The sequence below is a fragment of the Lytechinus variegatus genome, chromosome 17 (assembly GCF_018143015.1).
Source record: "Lytechinus variegatus isolate NC3 chromosome 17, Lvar_3.0, whole genome shotgun sequence".
In the NCBI taxonomy this organism is placed as follows: Eukaryota; Metazoa; Echinodermata; class Echinoidea; order Temnopleuroida; family Toxopneustidae; genus Lytechinus; species Lytechinus variegatus.
Genome location: NC_054756.1, coordinates 8,937,298 through 8,956,796, shown reverse-complemented (window position 1 = coordinate 8,956,796; position 19,499 = coordinate 8,937,298). Strand labels below are relative to the sequence as shown.

The window sequence follows — 19,499 nt, the reverse complement described above, 5'->3', positions numbered from 1 at the left end:
TTCAACTTAAGCAAACACAGCGGCAATGAAATTCACCACACACACATGAACAGCGAACAACGTAAACCTGAAGCGCCAGGCCAGCGCCCCCGGCCGGCCCCGCTTGCTATCGCTAGCGCGAGGCCACCGGGCACCAGCACTCAAGCTTCGCCCATTCAACCACCGAAGTCTCTTATCTAATTGAATGGATATTGTGCGCGCCTCGATCACCATTATCCGCCATCTTGCTACCCCACTATGCATCTCCGTGTACATAATGTTGGAACAACAATTACAGCAGCCACGTGTTTTTATATGACACAAAATGGCGGCAGCCAGTTTATTTGTGCGTCAGGGACTGTGGGGCGTTTAGCATGTCAGTTTGCAGAAGTGCGCCAGTGCCACTGAGCTTCGGAATCGTTTTATAGTATGGAACGCCAAAATCATAAACATTTTTTTTTATACGTCAAAAACATATTTTTTACTTGAAAAATTGTATTAAAATACAGAAAAATCGTATGCCCGTATTTTAATTCAAAAATCGTACTAAATACGGGAAAATCGTACTGGTTGGCAGGTCTGCTGCATGTTGTTCAGGATGATGGGGTTAGAGGTAATTTAAGGGTCAAAATGTTAAGTTTTTTTTCTCAGTTGCATAGCAGAGTGAGACTAGGCGCAGATTTCCGACAGTGGCGGCATCAACATCAAATATTAACCAACAAAGGTTCAGTTTTTGAAATTTTGTCATAACTTTAAAAGTATATGGACCTAGTTGAAGGAAATAGGCCATATGGTTAATCAAGTATTACTGAACATCTTACCTGAGTTTCAAGTCACATGACCAAGGTCATTTAGGGTCAATAAACTTTGACCAAGTTGGGGGTATTTGTTGAATTACATCATAACTTTGATAGTGTAAAGATCTGATTCATATAACTTGGACATAAGAGTAACCAAGTATCACTTAACATCCTGTGCGAGTTTCAGGTCACATGACCAAGGTCAAAGGTCATTTTATAGGGTCAGTGTACATAATATTGTATCATTATATGAATGATGTGTTTTGTGAATTAAAATTTTTATAGTTATTTTCAAATCCAGCACTGCTGCTACGTGTATATTGAATCGTGTGATGCAGGTGAGACTGCCAGAGGCGCTCCACTTGTTTGTTTAAATTGCTCTCAGCTCTTTATTTCTGCTTCAACTGTGTTTACACTTGGTACAAATGATCCTTGGGTAATACCACATGTTTTTTTTCATGAGGATGATGGGTTCAAAGGTCATCAAGGGGTCAAATTGTAAAATTATTTGAAGTCACGTTCATCCCATTTTTCAAGTTTTTGTTCATCTCACTCTCATTTTTGTCTCGCCCACCAGAGGTGAAGGTGAGACTTAGTGCTCCAATTGTCGTCCGTCCATCACAAACCTTATGACACATAACTCCGCAACCGTAAGTCACTTTTCAACTTGGAAGGTAGATGTACTTGGGGAACCTGCATGTTATGCTGCAGTTGGAGGTCACATGATAAGGTCAAAGGTCATTTTTAGGTCAACGTTAAAGTTTACATGTACATGCAAGACTCTTATGACACATAACTCCGCAACCGTAATTCACTTTTCAACCAAACTTGGATAGTAGATGTTCTTTGGGGACCGGCCTGTTATGCTATGCTGCAGTCAGAGGTCACATGGTAAGGTCAAAAGTCATTTCCAGGTCAACGTTAAATTTTATGTCCAAGACTCTCTTATGACACATAAATCCGCAGCCGTAAGCCACTATTCACCCAAACTTGGGTTGTACATGTAGATATACTGAGGAGACCTGCATATCATGGTGCAATCAGCAGAGGTCACATGGTAAGGTCAAAGGTCATTTTGAGGTCAATGATATGACACATACATGTAACTCTGCTACCATAAGTCACTTTTATACTAAAGTTGGGTTGTAGATGTACTGAGGAGACCTGCATATTAGAGATCACATGGTAATTAAGGTCAAAGATCATTTTGAGGTCAATGATATGACATACAACTCGGCAACCGCAATTCACTTTTATACCAAACTTGGGTTGTAGGTGTACTTAGGAGATCTGCATGTTATCGTGTTCAGAGGTCACATGGTATGTTCGAAGTTCATTTTGAAGTCAACATTAAAGTTTACGTTAAAGACTCTTATGACAAGTGTTTTTCCTTCCCAGTCACAATGAAGTTTTGATACTATTCTGTTGTGTGCCCTCGCAAATCACGATATATATCTGGTTATTTTTATTAGTGGGTGAGACACAAAATCGCTTATGCCTTGTCTTTATAAATGCATCAATTTTGATCACACTTAATTCCAATAATCATTGGGTAATACTAGTATCACATGTGAGTTCAAAGGTCTTGGCATTACGTCAAACCCCCGTTTGGAGAAAGACCGCAGTTCAGATTGCAAACTGTGGTTCTAGACCCCAATTTTCATTTGAAATCTCAATAACATTTCCAAGCCCCGATAAACCCTTCTTGGCCAGGTAATCCCCGTTGTCTCAATTTCACCTCCACAGGCTAGTAAATGAGCGTTGAGCCAAGGAAAAAATGATAAACGACAGCTGTGCTATTACGTAAGACTTCTCTGCCTCTAGTAGGACCTTCGGAATGAAATTATTGTATTCGATATTTCATCACGTTTTCAAAGGCATATTGTATTCAGAAAAACCAATGTTAGTCCATTTTCAATTTCGAACGAAGAAAATCGACCTCGAAATAAGGAAAGTAAGTAAATAAAATGACAGCATGTTTTGGAGGGACCGCGCTCGGGCTGTGTGTTATCTTTGGACCGAGGTCAAGAAACAGGTGTTTTGATACTTAAATATTATTGCTTGCTTGGGGCATGGATAGGTCCATGCTTGGAGCAGTGGGTTTGTTGTACTTGGAGAAGAGAATTGATTGAGGGATACATGTATTGGGGTATATAGTGTTCTCAAATGGAGGTTTTCATCATGGGGTCAGAGTATCATATTGCATACATGTACTTCATTTATTGATCACAAATCAAGCAAGAATGGTGGTTCATAAACCAGCTTGTTTGTTTTGTCTTTGTTTTGTTTTTTAAGTGAGACGTCACACGCTAAATTACATGTACATACTCGACGCCGATTAACAGGGAACAGTTCTGGGAAGCAAGATGCAGAGAGGTGAGTTACATGTACAATTTTTTTATATGTATATACATAGATACACAAAAAAAATACCAGTAAGTCCCCCCCCCTAAACAAACATCAATAATTTCTGAACCAATGCGAGTTTTTGATATATTTTAACATGAGCGTGTAGGTAATTTTGTAAGCTACCCTCTGAGTAAATGTTGCGGACGTATCTTACGTCATGCTTCATTGAGCACTGTCAGAAGGCAAAAATGGCACTTTTCAAAAGTCACAAGCAAAATATCATGACTTTGATTCCATTTTATTGGAACTAATTCCACATTCTCATCATGAAAAATAGTCAGAAGGCTTGTAAAAGGTACTTTCTAAAAGACGACACGTTTTTAGCTAAATTTCACTGTTGAATAAACTCAAGTCCAAATTTGCTATAATTGGAATTTTACACATTTCTATCAATAAAAATGTTAGAATATGATGACAGTTATTTTGGGGAAGAATATCTTCAACAATATTCATCGTTTCACGGTTCAATGAACATTTATTGGAAACAAAAAATGTGATTTTCAAATAACGTAGGCAAGTATTGCTTCATTTTGGTAACTGAAAATTATCTTTTCTCAACTTTTTTGTTATGTTCATGACCAATTAACATGCTTCAATGATTCAAAGGTGTCAAATTAAACATTTACGCGTGAATAAACATGTGGAATGTGATTAGCTCTTTTTTACATTTTTGGAAAAAATGCAATTTGTAACTATGGATATCTGTCACAAAACTCCTTGCACAGTTCATTTGATTTGATTTTTATGAAAATCCTGATGTTTGATGCATCAGTGAGCACACAATATTAGAAAATTATGCAAATGAGAAGAAAGTTCAAGGCCTTGGCCCCACTCTGTACCGTATCGAATGGTTATTTTGGTGTGCGCACCTTTTGGATAGTGTTACTCTGAAGCCATGTGCGAAGTTTCATGAAATAACTGTTTGCAGAAATAACAAAAACCGTCCATGAAACAAACCCTCATTTCATATTTGTTAAAATTTTTACTTCCTCTCTCATAGACTTGTGTACATTATGGGTGCATATGTTTAAGCATACGTGACCCCTTATTCAATATGGTGGAACTATTTTTAAAGGCTGTCTTTAGCAATGTCATTTGGCAGTAATGTTTATCAACCTATGGGCAGAATTCTGTGCAAAAATGAAATGGATTTGTTTATTTATGGATGAGTGAGCACGCATCAAAGTGGGAAAATTGGTATTTTCAAGGGTAATAAAGTGAATATTGAGGGCAAATTTGGTTTCAAATGTGTCCTTAATTGCTGTTGTTTTTATCATCCATCATTTCTATCACCAAACACTTTCCGAACTTTAACCACTTTCATGGTTGAGTGAGCACATTCGAAAACTTAGGAATGAATACTCTTTATACTGCATAAATGTATTCTTTTCCTTACAATTTCTCAGGATCAGTTGAATGTATGGACAGATCAGTGGTGGATCAAGAATTATAAATGGGGGAGGGGCCTATAATCGGGGGAGCCATCAACATTTTCAAATTTTAACATGATCTGACAAGTTGTAGAAGATACTACCAAAAAAACCCTATGATGATACATCACAATACAGGGGATGCAGAGCAGTTTTCAAAGTGGGGAGGGGGGTGCTGACCATGCCAAAAATCACAATCGTATTACATTTTTGTACTTGCTTATGGAAAAAAGTGGGGGCCTGAAGCCCCCCCCCCCCCTTCCGCGGCCCCTGCAATACATCGTGCTCACTCAACCATGAACATACGATATCAAAATTTGGTCTGAAGCGGTAAAATAATGGATAGTAAAACAGCATAACACCATCAAATTCACTTAAAACAATTTTTGCCCAACTTCGTTACACAATCTGAAAAACGACTCTTGTGACTTTCAAAAATAGTCATTTTTAATTCAATCTTTAATTACTCATGCATGACTCAACCAATCAATCTCATTTTTCCCCAGGAGTTGTTTAATGAGTATAGAAAAACACCCATGAAATATCATTTCTCAAAATAATTCGGTTCCAAAGTTACAGCAATTTGATTTAGGGGGGACTAACTTATTTTTGTGTGTATATATATATATATATATATATATATACATACAAACATGATTGTGGTGACCATCTTATTGGATTCTGTATGAACTCGTTTTGAGATCGTTACCACAACTGGCATTTATATTTGAATTTCTTCTTTTTTCGTATCATGAAAAGTTAATGTACTTTTGTGTCCATACTCTAGCGAAGAATATCAAATGCATGTACATGTATCACCCATGTTGAGGACATTTTTAGGTTTATTGGATAAAAAGTCAAAGATCAAAAACTTGGATGAATATTGATATTTTTTTCATATTTCAAAAAGAAATTGTAATCATGGCTGTGGATGATAAGATCGTTTATTTAGATGATAAAAATGGAAAAGAGTACATTTTTTAATATCGCAAAGGCAAATAAAGCTGTTCAAAAGTTAAATGAAGTTACGAATGAATGACTGGAGATTCTTACTTGTGCTGCATGGCATATCCCTGCGTAGCTGACTTAACACCTTCAAATATGTTCCAGTCATGCATTAAGTTATATGAACTTCTTTATTAAACGGGGGGGTTCAATTTGACCCCATCTCGACAAACTTTGTCACTATGCCGCAGCGCAATTTTTTTTACCACGCCGCTTGCTGACTTTTTATTTTTAAGTCTTGCGCATCTTTTGTGAGACCAAATTTGTGACAACCGGGTACGTGGTTCCGAAATTCCACAATATTTTGTCAGCAGATATTTGTCCCAAAATTGCTCAAACATGTGATTACGTGTACAAAGTCAAAGCAAATTGTGTTTTTCAACCAAAAAATCATAAATGTATGATACTTATACTTTTCTTAGGTTAAATGGATTTATTTTTATGTTATTTATGATTGCAAAAGGGAAAAAAATACCAAAGGTTTGAACTACATAATAATTAAAAGATAATAAGATACATACATGTAAAATACTAAGTTTTTGGCATTTTTTTTTTTAGATTTGTTTTTTATATTTTTGCCACGCAAATTTTTTTACCGCGCTGCTTGCTGACTTTTCAGGTCTTGCGCAATTTTTTAGACCAATATTGCGTAACCTGGGTACGCGGTTCTGAAATTATGCAGCGCTATGTAAGTGCATGTCAGACCAAAAATTGCTCAAAAACATGATTTTGTGTGCAAAGTCAATGTAAATTGTGTTTTCAACAAAAAATCATAAATGTATCATTATTTTGAGTTTTGCTGGTCTAAATGTATTTATCTTATGATGTTTATGATCTTAGAAGAGTCCCCAACGAATTTCATTGAAAAAAACAATAAAAACAAGGTCCAAAAAACAAAGAAATACATAAGAAATTGAAAAAAAAACAATATAATACATAAGAAATTGATCTGATATCACAATTTTTTTCATGTAAACTTGCTATACAGAACAACACAAAGATTTTCTATGCCAAATTTAGAACGTTTGGAGCTTCATTTATGGAGATAGAGGAAAAAGTAAACTATGATTTGCATACTAATTACGCATAAATTAGCATAATTACTTAATAAAGATTCGTATGAAATAAATTACTATACAATTTTGTAGATTATATCCCAGACAACCTGCGTGCCAATTTTTTGGCGCGATCGAGCGGCTGTGATCTCAAGGGGGCCCGGGAGCCCCCCCCCCCCCCGCCATATGAACTCCCAAAATACCCCAGCCTAGATAGGGTTAAAGGCAAAAACAAACAAAAATTAGGGCAAAGTTCATACGCTTATTTGCATAATTGATAAATATATGTGGGTGCGTAGTGGTCCAATGGTTCTGACTCTTGCCTTTCATACAGAGGGTCGTGGATTCAAATCCTTGCCATGGCGTGTTTTCCTTCAGCAAGAAATTTATCCATACTGCTGCACTTGACCCAGGTGAGGTAAATGGGTACCGGCAGGAAGGAATTCCTCAAATAGCTTTGCGCACCAGAATCGGAAGACTAGCTTAGCCGGGGTAATATAGGAGCACCTTGAGCACCTAGCAAGGTGGATACATGCACTATACTAATCCTATATTATTATTTTATAAAAATATAAGCAATTAATTTTTGTCTCAACTGCGAAACAGAGTGAGGCTATACATGTAGTGGCCGCTTTTCCAATGGTGGCAGTGGCGGCGTCAACACCAAATCTCAACCTATGGTTAAGTTTGTGAAATGACAGCATAACATTACCAAACATTCTGCCAGAGTTTCAGGTCACATGACCAAGGTCAAAGGTCATTTAGTGTCAATGAGCTTAGACAATGTTGGGGGAATCAACATCAAAATCGTAACCTAAGGTTAAGTTTTTGGAATGTCATCATAACTTAAAAAATGTATGGACCTAGTTCATGAAACTTGGACATAAGATTATTGAACATCCTGCCTGAGTTTCAGTTTACATGAGCAAGGTCAAATGTCATTTAGGGTCAATAAACTTTGGCCAAGTTGGGAGTATCTATTGAACTTCCATCATAACTCTAAAAGTCTATGGATCTGACTCATGAAATTTGGACATAAGTGTAGTCAAGTATCACTGAACATTTTGTGTGAGTTTCAGGTCACATGATCAAGGTCAAAAGTGTTGGGGATATTTGTTGAATTACCATCATAACCTTGACAGTTTATGGATCTGATTCATGAAACTTGGACATACATTGTAAGAGTAATCAAGTCACTGAACATCCCGTGCAAGTTTCAGGTCACATGACCAAGGTCAAAGGTCAATGAACTTTGGCCATATTGGGGGTATCTGTTGAATTACCATCATAACTGCAGGTGTATGGGTCTAGTTCCTAAAACTTAGACATAAGAGTAATCAAGTATCACTGAACGTCCTGAGTGAGTTTCAGGTCACATGACCTAGGTCAATGGACTTTTGGCCACGTTGGGGGTATTTGTTACCATCATAATTCAGAAAGTGTATGAATCTACATGTAGTTCATAAAATTTGGACATAAGGTTAACCAATTATTACGGATCATCCTGCCTGAGTTTCAGGTCACATAACCAAAGTCAAAGGACATTTAGGGTCATTGAACTTTGGCCATTTTGGAGGTAATTATTTGATTGCTGTCAAACTTTCAAAGTATATGTAAATATGTTTTATAAAATGTGGATATAGGGGTAATCAAGTATCACTGAAATTGGGTCTCATGATCTAGGTCAAATGTCATTTATTGTCAATGAACGTGTATCATATGAGTGGTGTTTTTGTGAATAATGATATTTTTTCGTAGTTTTTAAAGTCAGCACTGCTGCTATATTGAATTGCACGATGCAGGTGAGACTGCCAGAGGCACTCTGCTTGTTTTGAAAATTTCAGTCTTGTAGTTACATAGGGCTCTACACACGTGCAAATATTCGTGGAGATCGTGCAATCAACGGTCCAGATCTGGGGGTTAATGAAATACCCACCTGTTATATTAAATTGCAGTCTCGCAGAGGTGTTCATCTTGTTAAAAGTAAAATTTATGTTTATCAATGCCTTAATTGTATACATGTACTTGCAGTTTTGCTGCTTGCCTGAAGGAAGCAAATGATAGCGAGAGAAGAGATTTGCTGGCAGCGAAGCACTTCTTGTCGGAAGATCCACTGCCAAGTTGTACTCTCCAGGGCGAAGGCAACATGACAAAAGAGGTATACCATATTTCACCTACATGTATACAAATATGTTTTTTTGGTGAATAGCACAAGAAATCCATTTTTTAAGCCAGATAATTGGAGCTATTCTTTAGCAATGTACTTGGCTAGTAAGCATAGAAAATGCATGAAGACTGCATTGCATGGTTTAGTAGTTTATCAGCTTTCTATTGGTATGTTTATCAATTTCACTTTTGTGCCCGGTCTTGGTATTTATCCTCAACTCACACATCATCTTCATCATCTTCTCCTTCTCCTCCTTCTCCTTCTTTTTCTACTTCTTCTCCTTTTCATATTGACTGGCCTTGAGGGGAACATCAAATACATTGTCCGCAATAGAATCATATTGGCCCGAGTCTTCAGACAAGGCAATATGGTTCTTTAATAGGGCAAGATATTTTATGTTCCCCCAAAGAAAAGCCAGTCAATATTTGTATCATCCAAATCAGACATCTTTAGCAAAAATTGTGAAAATCTAGATATTTTACCCTTCTAGAACGCGAATCTATTTTGTGATGTAGAGCAGACTGGGCCTTTGAACTTTACCATTGTGATGCAGGGTTGGCGATTTTTTTTATTTTTTTTTTAAAATAAAAAAAATCAGATTTTTTTTATTTAAATCAGATTTTTTTTATTTTTTTTATTTTTTAAAAGTTCCTTCGAAAAAAAGGGTAATTATCCCCCCCCCCCTTACTCTTACAATGACATCAATATTGATGTTATACATTTCACCCCTAATATTGTTCTTAACCACATATTTTGTAATTAAAATCCAGTAAAAATGGACAATTAAAAATAAATTTGAGGAATCATGTATCTGAACTTAATTCTATCATACATAGGCCTATGAAGGAATATTCCATAGGGAATTCCCAGTGAGTAGAGAAAATTCCCCTCTGGGATTTTTCATTCAAATATTTAAAAAAATCCAAGAGAAAAAATCCCTTATCAAAACTGCCAACAAACCCTTTGCCAATTACTAGTATTCATGTACATGTACATTGTAAGAGAAATAATTCAAATCAATGATTTTTTTCAATTAGTCACAGCTTTACAATAGTCAAGGAGAGACTACAACTGTATATGTTTAGGATCTTTTTAGTTTGATAAAAAGCTCTTCTCTTGCTACAGATATAGATGCAAAACTCTCAGTTTTGGAGAAAAATATAAGAAATAGCTTAGTCAAAGGGTGACTATACTACATTATGTTACTGTGATTTTTTACATTAATCTACAATTTTTATTCCCATATTCTCTACAAAATATCTGTTTGATTCATGAAGTATGAAAAAAAGGATAAAAACTGCTTAAATTACAACATATGTATTACAAAAAAGAAGTATTTTATTTTAAATGAGACACAGCTTACAACTGCCAATGATTGTAAATGAAGTACCTGCATCTTAACATTTAAATGCAGTGTTAAATGTTTATTCTGAGTTTTGCAAATTGTTGTTATAGAGCTCTTTCTATTATTACATGCAGACGCAAAACTTCCATTATTTGTAGCACTGAACATAAAATGGGCTGCAGTGACTTAAAAGGTTTATAAGAGAAAGCTTTTCTCAACAGTCAAATTATGACTGTACTATATTATGTTAATGTGATTTTTATAATCATGTTATTTAAAACATCAAATGTATGATAAATGTAACAATACAAAACAAGAGGCATGTTAAATATGTTGATTACATGCAGGTATCATTTTTTATTTTACATGACAGAAGTAGTTATGTGTAGGCAAACGATCAAAACTGGAAAACTGCCAACAAACCTTTTCTCATTGACTTTTATATATTATATTTTTTTTTACCAACTGCTCTCTGAAAAGTCTTTGGATTATGTGAAAACTTTATGTTGAGAAAGAAATTGACTAATAATAACTGACAAAGAATGTAAAATTTCAGAAGAAAAACTCAACATAATTTACAAAAAATGAGTACCCATTGACAACATACATCTGTAGTTTTTAAGGAATTACCTGATTTTATTAATTTGAATTTAATTTGTTTTAAGTAGATATGAAGACTTTGTTGATCTTTTGTTGATATAAAGTTAATTCAAAGTTTTTCAGTTGACTTGAAAAATTAAAACTGCATTGAACAAATACTTTGTCCATGATTTGTACATTTTTCAATGGAAGTGATTTAAATCAATGATTTAAAAAAAAAATCATGGTGATTTAAATCGCGATTTAAATCACGATTTAAATCAATGTGATTTAAATCCGCCAACCCTGTAAATGTGAGGTAATTTAAATGTCGTGTCCCTGGCCTGTATCCAGAGTTGTCTCATCGTGATGAACATTTTGATGCATATTGTTGCTGCGCGGTTCAAAAGGACGCGTATAAGGACACGCAGAATACCCGGATATTAGCTCTCCCTTATTGCCCGTTTTTATTTCCACGCATTTTATCATTGACTTTCTTGAGCGGGCAATAATTTCGGTCTATGAATAAACAATTAGAAACTTATTGATCCATCATTTGATCACTCTCATGAGCGGGCAATTATGAATTAAAGCTGCCATTCTCAGATGACTGATACATGTATGATTAATAATTGTATTTATTGTTATTATGATTATTATATTATATGGTCATTATTATTCCTAACCTTTGATTTAACTCAGGAAGTAGAAGAGACACTTAGGCGCCTCCCCAGCGATAAAACATCAGACTTTCTTCGTTGGTTGATATCCAGAGGTATAGCCTACCATCATGCTGGACTAGGCAACAGGCAGAGAGTAGCTGTGGAAACCCTATTCCGAAGGAAGCACCTCAAGGTCAGTTCAAACTTATTGACCCATTTAACACAATTTCATTTCAGTATGGTACACATTTCCCATAGTGTTTCATAAAGCTGTTTAAGTTATGAGTGACCTTGTGAACGTCTAGTAGTTCTTTCTTGTGATACAAACAACTTTTCTTTGGCACTGATATTTGAAGAAAGGTTCACCAGTCCCTTAATAAAGACGCTCCTGACTTCATGTGAAAACTTTATGAAATACCCACCTCTAACTTTCTTCTCTTAAAGGGGCACTGGCCTCGGATCTCATCAAATCCCCTACATTAAGCCTATGTCAGTCAGACCGCAGGTCCCTATGCTAATGAGCAAAAAGGCCAGATTCATCCAAATCATCTCGTGGCTGAATCCTCCTCGCAAATTCTTGTGATTCGTGAGATTTTCTTTCTCTAAGAATTTACCTGTTTTAACTTAAAGTTAGATGAAATATTATTGCACCATCAGATGGAGTAAAAGTTACTCTTTCATATTGGTCATTTATTTTGTATACAATATTTTGTTAAATAAGTAAATTTCTGGCCTGATAATGTGCATCAAAACTGAATTTTCTTCCTCTGTTTTCTTTAGCAAATTGTGCAAAACTTTTTATTTTGAGCCTCATAATGATATATATCACCATAAAGCTGAACTTCTGTACTTTCTCACAATGCCACTCTTAATATGCGGCACCTTTTAATCGGGTCAAGATCACACTTTTCCCACCAAGGTACAAGACGAGATTTCTGAAATTTTGTACTTGCATGAAATCCAGAGTTCTGATTGGCTGGATAAGGTTCACAGAACAACAGGCGCGGGGTATTTGAGGAGATTACCACATGGGAAGTGTGACCTTCCCACGAACCCAGGCACTGGGACCATTGGAATTTGCCATTGTGTGGTCTCTTTGACCAATCAGAGTGCAGTATTTTTGTTTTCAAACTGCTTTATGTACTTGGCAAATGAAAAGTGTGATCTTGACCTGATTAAACTAATTCTTATTTTGAAACCTATATCATTTCAAAGCATACATATTCAGCTTTATCATGATATAAAAATCATTTGGGCTCAAACAAAAATAAAGAGTGAAAATAGAAGCTTTTGTCAGGTGAAAATATTTATTTTGTAGCATATTTTAGATCAAAATTTTAACCTATATTACAAATTCTTTGAATAAATCCAAACACATGACCTAAAAGAATGATTCTTCTTCTTTACAATGGTACCAAATCCGTGAAATTCGATGCATAATTAGAGCAGCAATGACCGAATGAAAAGAGGCATTTGGGTCCGCATCAAGCTCATTAACTATGCAAAACATCTCAAGTCATGAATATCACTTGGATGAAAGAAGCCACTTTCTTGGGACCCGCAGTCTGACTGATGTGCATTAATTAAAAATAAACCCTTTCTTCAAACAATGATAAATTTATTGTCAGTTTATTGTCATATTTTGATCCTCTGATCTGTTTCAAAACAGATAAGCTTTCTTTGCTAACAACATTTTATTTCTTGGTCAGTATTTGGTTGGGAGTGTTGTATTAAAGACCTGGGCCTAGTCTTACAAAGAGTTGCGATTGATCCGATCAAACGCAACTATGGACGGCCAGCAATGTCAACATCTATCATGAATTTTTAAAATGTTTCCTAGCTATGATGTGAAATCATACATCTATTGTTTTCTTTTAAAAATTCACTGTGCTTCTCTTTGCTTACAAAGGACATTGTGCAAAGTTCCTGTAGAAAAATTTATGACACTGATGGATTTCCATAGAGTTCTGATTGATTGGATCAGTCTTAACTCTTTGTAAAACGGGGCCCAGAACAATATTATTCATCATTGTATTGAGATGTGCATATCAGAATGTTGCATACTGAGAATATATGCAGGGTCACTCTCAGAAAAATGCACCAATTGATGGGGGAAAATCATAAAAATGAAGTCTACAGAATGGGTTGAAAGATGCATATTGTGAAAGTACCATGTATGAGAAAGTGGCAACAGAAAAGGGGCAAGTCGCTGTTGCGTCAATTTGAAGTACTGACCGGATTAACTCAAGCACTGTATATCACTGTTACGGAGGTTAATCGTTAGCATTGCCCACTTATGTTACTCAATTAAATCAGTTGTGAAATGATTGGAATTGAAATGCGCACAATTTAGTTTAAGTGTGGTATCAACAATTTTAGTTCTGAAGCCAAAATGTTTGCAAGATGGAAAAAAAATTCAGTATTGTTTTTCAGAAGCAGGATTTTACCAAATAACATAAACAAAAAGTACCATAAAAATCATTGCACATCTTTCGTTCAGTATAATGTTCATAATTTGAATGAGGCAACCTTAAAATAAGTTTCATCAATAACCTGAGATCCTAAGCAATGCATGACCAATGCTGGGAATCCAAAGATAGTTTACCATTAAATCTTCTCGATGGCATTTAACTTTGTCAATCTTCGTTACGGAAGTTAAAATCAAGTTACAAGTTGCAATACTTATTTTGTTAGCTTAGGAACATCCATATCAAGGTATTCGTATAACATTTTCCTTTTAATTTTCCCACCCCCCCCAGAAAAAAAAATTAAAAATGGAAACGGACAACTGTCATTTTTGTTGTCGTTCTTGTTCACAGTTGGAATGAGAAAAACGAATAACCGGGCCACAGAATTGTAGTTCATCTTAGAAGTTTTTGGCCTCACGTAATCCTAAGCAAGATCCTAACCAATGCATGACCAATTCTGGGAATCCCAAGATACTTTACCGTCAAATCCTTGAGTGGCCTTTACCCTTGTCAGTCTTCGTTACGGAAGTTAAATCAAGTTACAAATTGCAATATTTATTTGTTAGCATAGGAAAATCCATATTTACGTATTGGTATGACCTTTTTTAATACGTAAAGATAAATGTGGAGCACATAGCTTAATTTGCCACCCCCTAAAAATGTGAAAAACATAACAGGAAACGGAAATGGAAACTGTAATTTTATTTTTGTTCTTGTTCAAAGTTAGAATGAGAAAAGCGAATAACAGGGCCACAGAATTGCAGTTCATCTTGAAAGTTTCTGGAAATAAACAAAATATAACAATCGTAGTCCCGTATAAACCAGGATGAGTTCTCTGGGTTGCGAGGAATCCCGCCGCTTGCCAATAGCCAAAAAGGATAGAAAGAAAAAAAAGGAAGAAAAAAAAATCTAAAAAGGACATGGGGAAATGAATAATAATAAAGTGAGCTGAATGAAACAAGACGCTAAAAAATCACAAATACATAAATTATTAATGGAATCTATATGATCTAATCACGATTTTTGTTTCATTATTTTGTTTCATCGAGATACGCAATTACGCATCCTGTTCGTGATTTACAAAAATGATGAATAGCCAAAATGTTTGATTATCGAAATACGTATTTCATCAATAAATTCCAACAAACCTTGAGTGTTTGAAATACCCCTTTCCATGTTTTCATGTCAGTAGACCTATATCAAATATTTCAGCGCTTTTCATGCGCATTAAAGGGGTCATCCAGGCTAAAAAAAATATGATCTGAAGAGATGATAATCTGACAAACAAAAAACTGCAAATATGATCAAAATCGAAAAAGGAGTAACGAAGTTATGCCATTTTAAAGATTTGCATTATTTTAGTGAAACAGTTTGGTCTATGCATATCTTCATGAATATTAAAAGAGTTGATTGATGGTGTACATACATGTAACCCCCACTTGTTCTTTTGTATTCTATTGCATTAAATAATTTTTTGTTCAATTTATATCCTCTTTATTTGAAAGCGTGCTTAAAATGTCTGGTTTTTATATTGGAATGACAGATATTTTCAGCTCGCGCTTTGCACTCGCTGCGCATCATTTTCTTAGCAAGACATCCATCCTTTTTATGATTACAAAAAGTTAATAGAATGTCCCGTTTTGGGTTCTAAACCTCAAAAAGTACGCGTTTTACCTTTGCAATAATTGTTTATTGGATATATATCTTGTTCTCAAATTAAAACGTCCAAAAATGATTGTTTTCAGATCAAAACATAACAAATTTACAGTCACATCAGTTAAGATACCCATCTTTGTAATTGGTACAAACACTGTTTAGGATGTCACGGTTTCAGTCAGAATACGAAAAAAAAAATCAGCTAGCACTTTGTACTCGCATTAAAAGTTTATTCAGATATCATCCTGATCATTTTTACCCAAAAAATGCTTAGAATCTCAAGTTTTCAGGTTAGACTATGCGCTCACATTTTTGATCGATGAAATAACTCTCCTCATGAGTCATTGCAAATAGTTTTCCTTTAATCTCCTCCCTTGTCCATGAAAGCTTAATTGTTTCTCCTTCTTCCATTTGTTTCCACCGTTTCTGCCGACTTCAGTATTAGACAAAGCCATGTCACCTGTTCTGGAACTAGAATTGTACTATCAATCTCAGCAAAGTACAGCAGAGAAGTGTATTAACTTCTGTAACAATTGTTACGGAAGTTAATGCACTTTATATAGCAAAGGAAGTTAGAAATGTTAAGTTCTAAAGATAGATAGATAGAGTGAGAGAGAGAGACATATTCACACAGATAGATATATATTTGACAGAGAGATAGCTAGATATGTCATGTAGGTAGATAGATAGACAGACAGATAGATAGATAGAAAGAAATATAGATTTATAACATAGATAGTGGATGGACGGATATGATTAGATATAATATGAAAAAAAGTAATTACAATCTGTTTTTTTTTTTTTTGCAATATTTTAGCTATTATTTATTAGAATTGTTATAATTGATCGTGCGCAATATAGTAAAAAGAAAACAACTAGATTTTAATTTGTCATGCGGACGAATTAGGTGGTCTGTCCTTATTCTCGCCATCATGATTACTATTACCATGTTCATGCAGATCAATATGATCATCATGACAACGGAATGTTCGTTATGGATGGAATACTTGTGAAAGACGGGAGATGATAAAGCACTGTAAAAGGGTCTCTTTGACATATGAAAATACATGTGATATGAAAAAAAAGTAGTTATAATCTGTTTTATCTTGCTAAATTTTAACTTTTATACCTTTTAATTATCGTAAAGGATCATGTACGATGTGGTAAAAAGAAGAAAAAGAAAAAAAATCAACTGGGCTATTCCACGGTTACTCACGTTACATTTGGAGACACCTTGACTCATACTTGGAGCTGTAACTCCATTATTATTGATAGGAACTAAACATCTCCTTATCACAACAAAGTACACAGTCTGACTATCCTTGGTATAAAAACAAAACTTGGGAAATTTTATTATGCTCCTGGCAAATCTTTGGAATGTGTCGGTTACTCACGTTACATGATTTTGACATGCATAAAATGAAAAGTCGACATAAAAGTGAAAAGTCTCCTCATACAAGGCTTTTATGAAAGTTGATTATATCCATTTCAAAGAAGTATATAAGGGAGACAAACTTTGTATATAATCAAAAAAATAAAGAACACATGGTTTTTACTTGGGGTGCAGATAATATGGTTACTCACGTTAAGTTTTGCCCATGAATGGTTAACAACACACATGTCATTAAAAATTCAATAATGTGTGTTAAATTCATTGCTAGGAACATCAAAAAGAGATTTTATACAAAAAATTGGAGCTTTATTAGGGAGTAGGAGGGAAAAATATGATTTCGCTAACTAATTATGCATAAATTAGCATAATCGCTTAATACCAATTAGCATGAAATATATTACTGTATAGTATTGTAGGTTATGTCCAAGATCTCAAGGGGGGCCTGGGAGGCCCAACACCCCCCCCCCCCCCCGGGCCATATCAACTCCCAAAATACCCCGGCCTAGATACATGTAGGGTTACAGGTAAGGGCATTCAATGTGTTGTTTGAATACTCTTTAAAGTTTGGTTAATCGAAACCAAGTCCTACTAATGCACTCTCGCATTGTGAATACTTCTACTAATATTCAATTTTTTGTGTGATTGTATGACCACTGATATTTTGATGAACAAAATCGCATCAAAGAGATGTACCCTCATTTTGCTTTTAATTAATCAAAAATAAGTTCACAATTCACCATGAGACTTAAAACTTGACATCCCACAGAAAATGTTACCTAACCGAATAATTTTTACTGGTTACTCACATTACATGATGGTTACTCACGTTACAAAGTTACGTTACAGTTTTTCTTCATCATTTTTATAAAAAAATTGTACTTTTTAATGATTTTGAGAAAGAAGAGAATTTTAGATCCCACCAATTAACTGTGAAGAATTTTTCTCTCAGAAAATAAAGTCAGTTTTTTTGGTTACTCATGTTACATCACCTGAGCAGGTTGCAATATTCATTTTTTAATGATTACTACAAATTTACTTGAAAAGCTGTTGTGTATTTTAAGTACATGTAATATGACTCTTCTAAACTTCAGAAATACATAAAGTGGTATGTTGTTGCAATAACAAAATGGTAATAAGGCATATTTCATTTTTCACTATTTTTCTTGTATTTTGGTACAGAATGGAAGACACAACTTTTGACCATTTTTTTCCAAAGTATACATATGAAAATAAACTTTTTATTTCTTGTTCCTGAAACTATCATGTATGAAGGACTTAAAGTATTAAAAATTCAAGAAAATATTGAATTTGAATTTTTAAGCTTATGTCCACCAACCTGTGGAATTGCCCAACTTGTTTACCCCAGGACTCGAACCTGCACCCCCAAGAACGCAAGTCAAGCGCGTTATCCACTGAGCCACGATATTCCCCATAGAGATAACGCGTAAGCAAATTTGAGAATTACAATTCCGATTTTGCAAGCGAAATACAGGCATGATCCCGGCATCTGATAAAAAAATGGAGGGATCATATACGAAAGCTTAGAATCTCAGCTACAACATACTAAAAGCTCAGGAAAAACTGCCAAGAAAAAATGGAGATATGCCTCACGAAATAGAGGAATGTCAAATCTATTTTTGAGAAAAAGTCATATGTCCCGTAGAGATTACACGCAAAATACATGTGATATGAAAAAAGGCAATTATAATCTGTTTTATCTTGCTAAATTATAACTTTTATACCTTTTAATTATCATAAAGGATCATGTAAGAGATGGTAAAAAGAAAAAAAAAATTGAAAAAAAAATGATCTTGTTCACCCCAGGACTTGACCTCCGCCCCCGAGAACGCAAGTCAATTGCGTTATCCATTGAGCCACGATATTCCCCATAGAGATTACACGTATACAATTTTGAGAATTACAATTCCAATTTTGCAAGTGAAAAACGGGCATGATCCCGGCATCTGATCAAAAAATGGAGGGAATATTCGCAAAAGCTCAGAATCTCAGCTACCGTGACAACATACTAAAAGCTCATTGAAAACTGACAAGAAAAAATAGAGATATGGCTCACGAAATAGAGGAATGTCGAATCTAGTTTTGAGAAAAAGTCATGTCCATATATAAGATTACATGCAAAATGAGGAAAAATGATATGTCTTTATTTGCAATTTTTCAGTATGATCCGTTTATCAAAATGAAAAATAAAGGCAATAATTCATAAAGAGTAAGACCTAAGCTACATCATATCGAAAATTGGGCGATAATTGACCAATATTCACGGAGTTAGAGCCTAATTTGCTTAATTATTATGACGTCATAACAAGGAAAATGGATATTTTGACTTCCGACGCCATTTTGATGAGGTCATGATCAAATTGAGGGACAATGGTGACATGAAATCAAATCTACAACTCGTACTCTATCGATATATGAAAAAAAAATGGGGGTCAACGCACTATTTAAAGAGCTACAGTGAATTTGCAATAGGCATGTTTTTGCCCATATATGGCCTATGGTGAGAGTTCATGCGCACACGTGCTGCAAACTT

At 35.0% G+C, this 19,499-nt stretch overlaps 1 protein-coding gene across 1 annotated transcript in view; it reads left to right on the top strand.

The window, feature by feature from the left end:
* LOC121430627 (probable ATP-dependent RNA helicase DDX60) overlaps window positions 1-19,499 on the top strand; it is a 111,898-nt gene that overhangs the window by 66,203 nt on the left and 26,196 nt on the right. Inside the window, exons 30-32 of the mRNA XM_041627942.1 lie at window positions 3,075-3,155; window positions 8,710-8,836; window positions 11,472-11,624. Coding sequence (XP_041483876.1) covers window positions 3,075-3,155; window positions 8,710-8,836; window positions 11,472-11,624 — 361 coding nt within the window. The remainder of the gene's footprint in view (window positions 1-3,074; window positions 3,156-8,709; window positions 8,837-11,471; window positions 11,625-19,499) is intronic.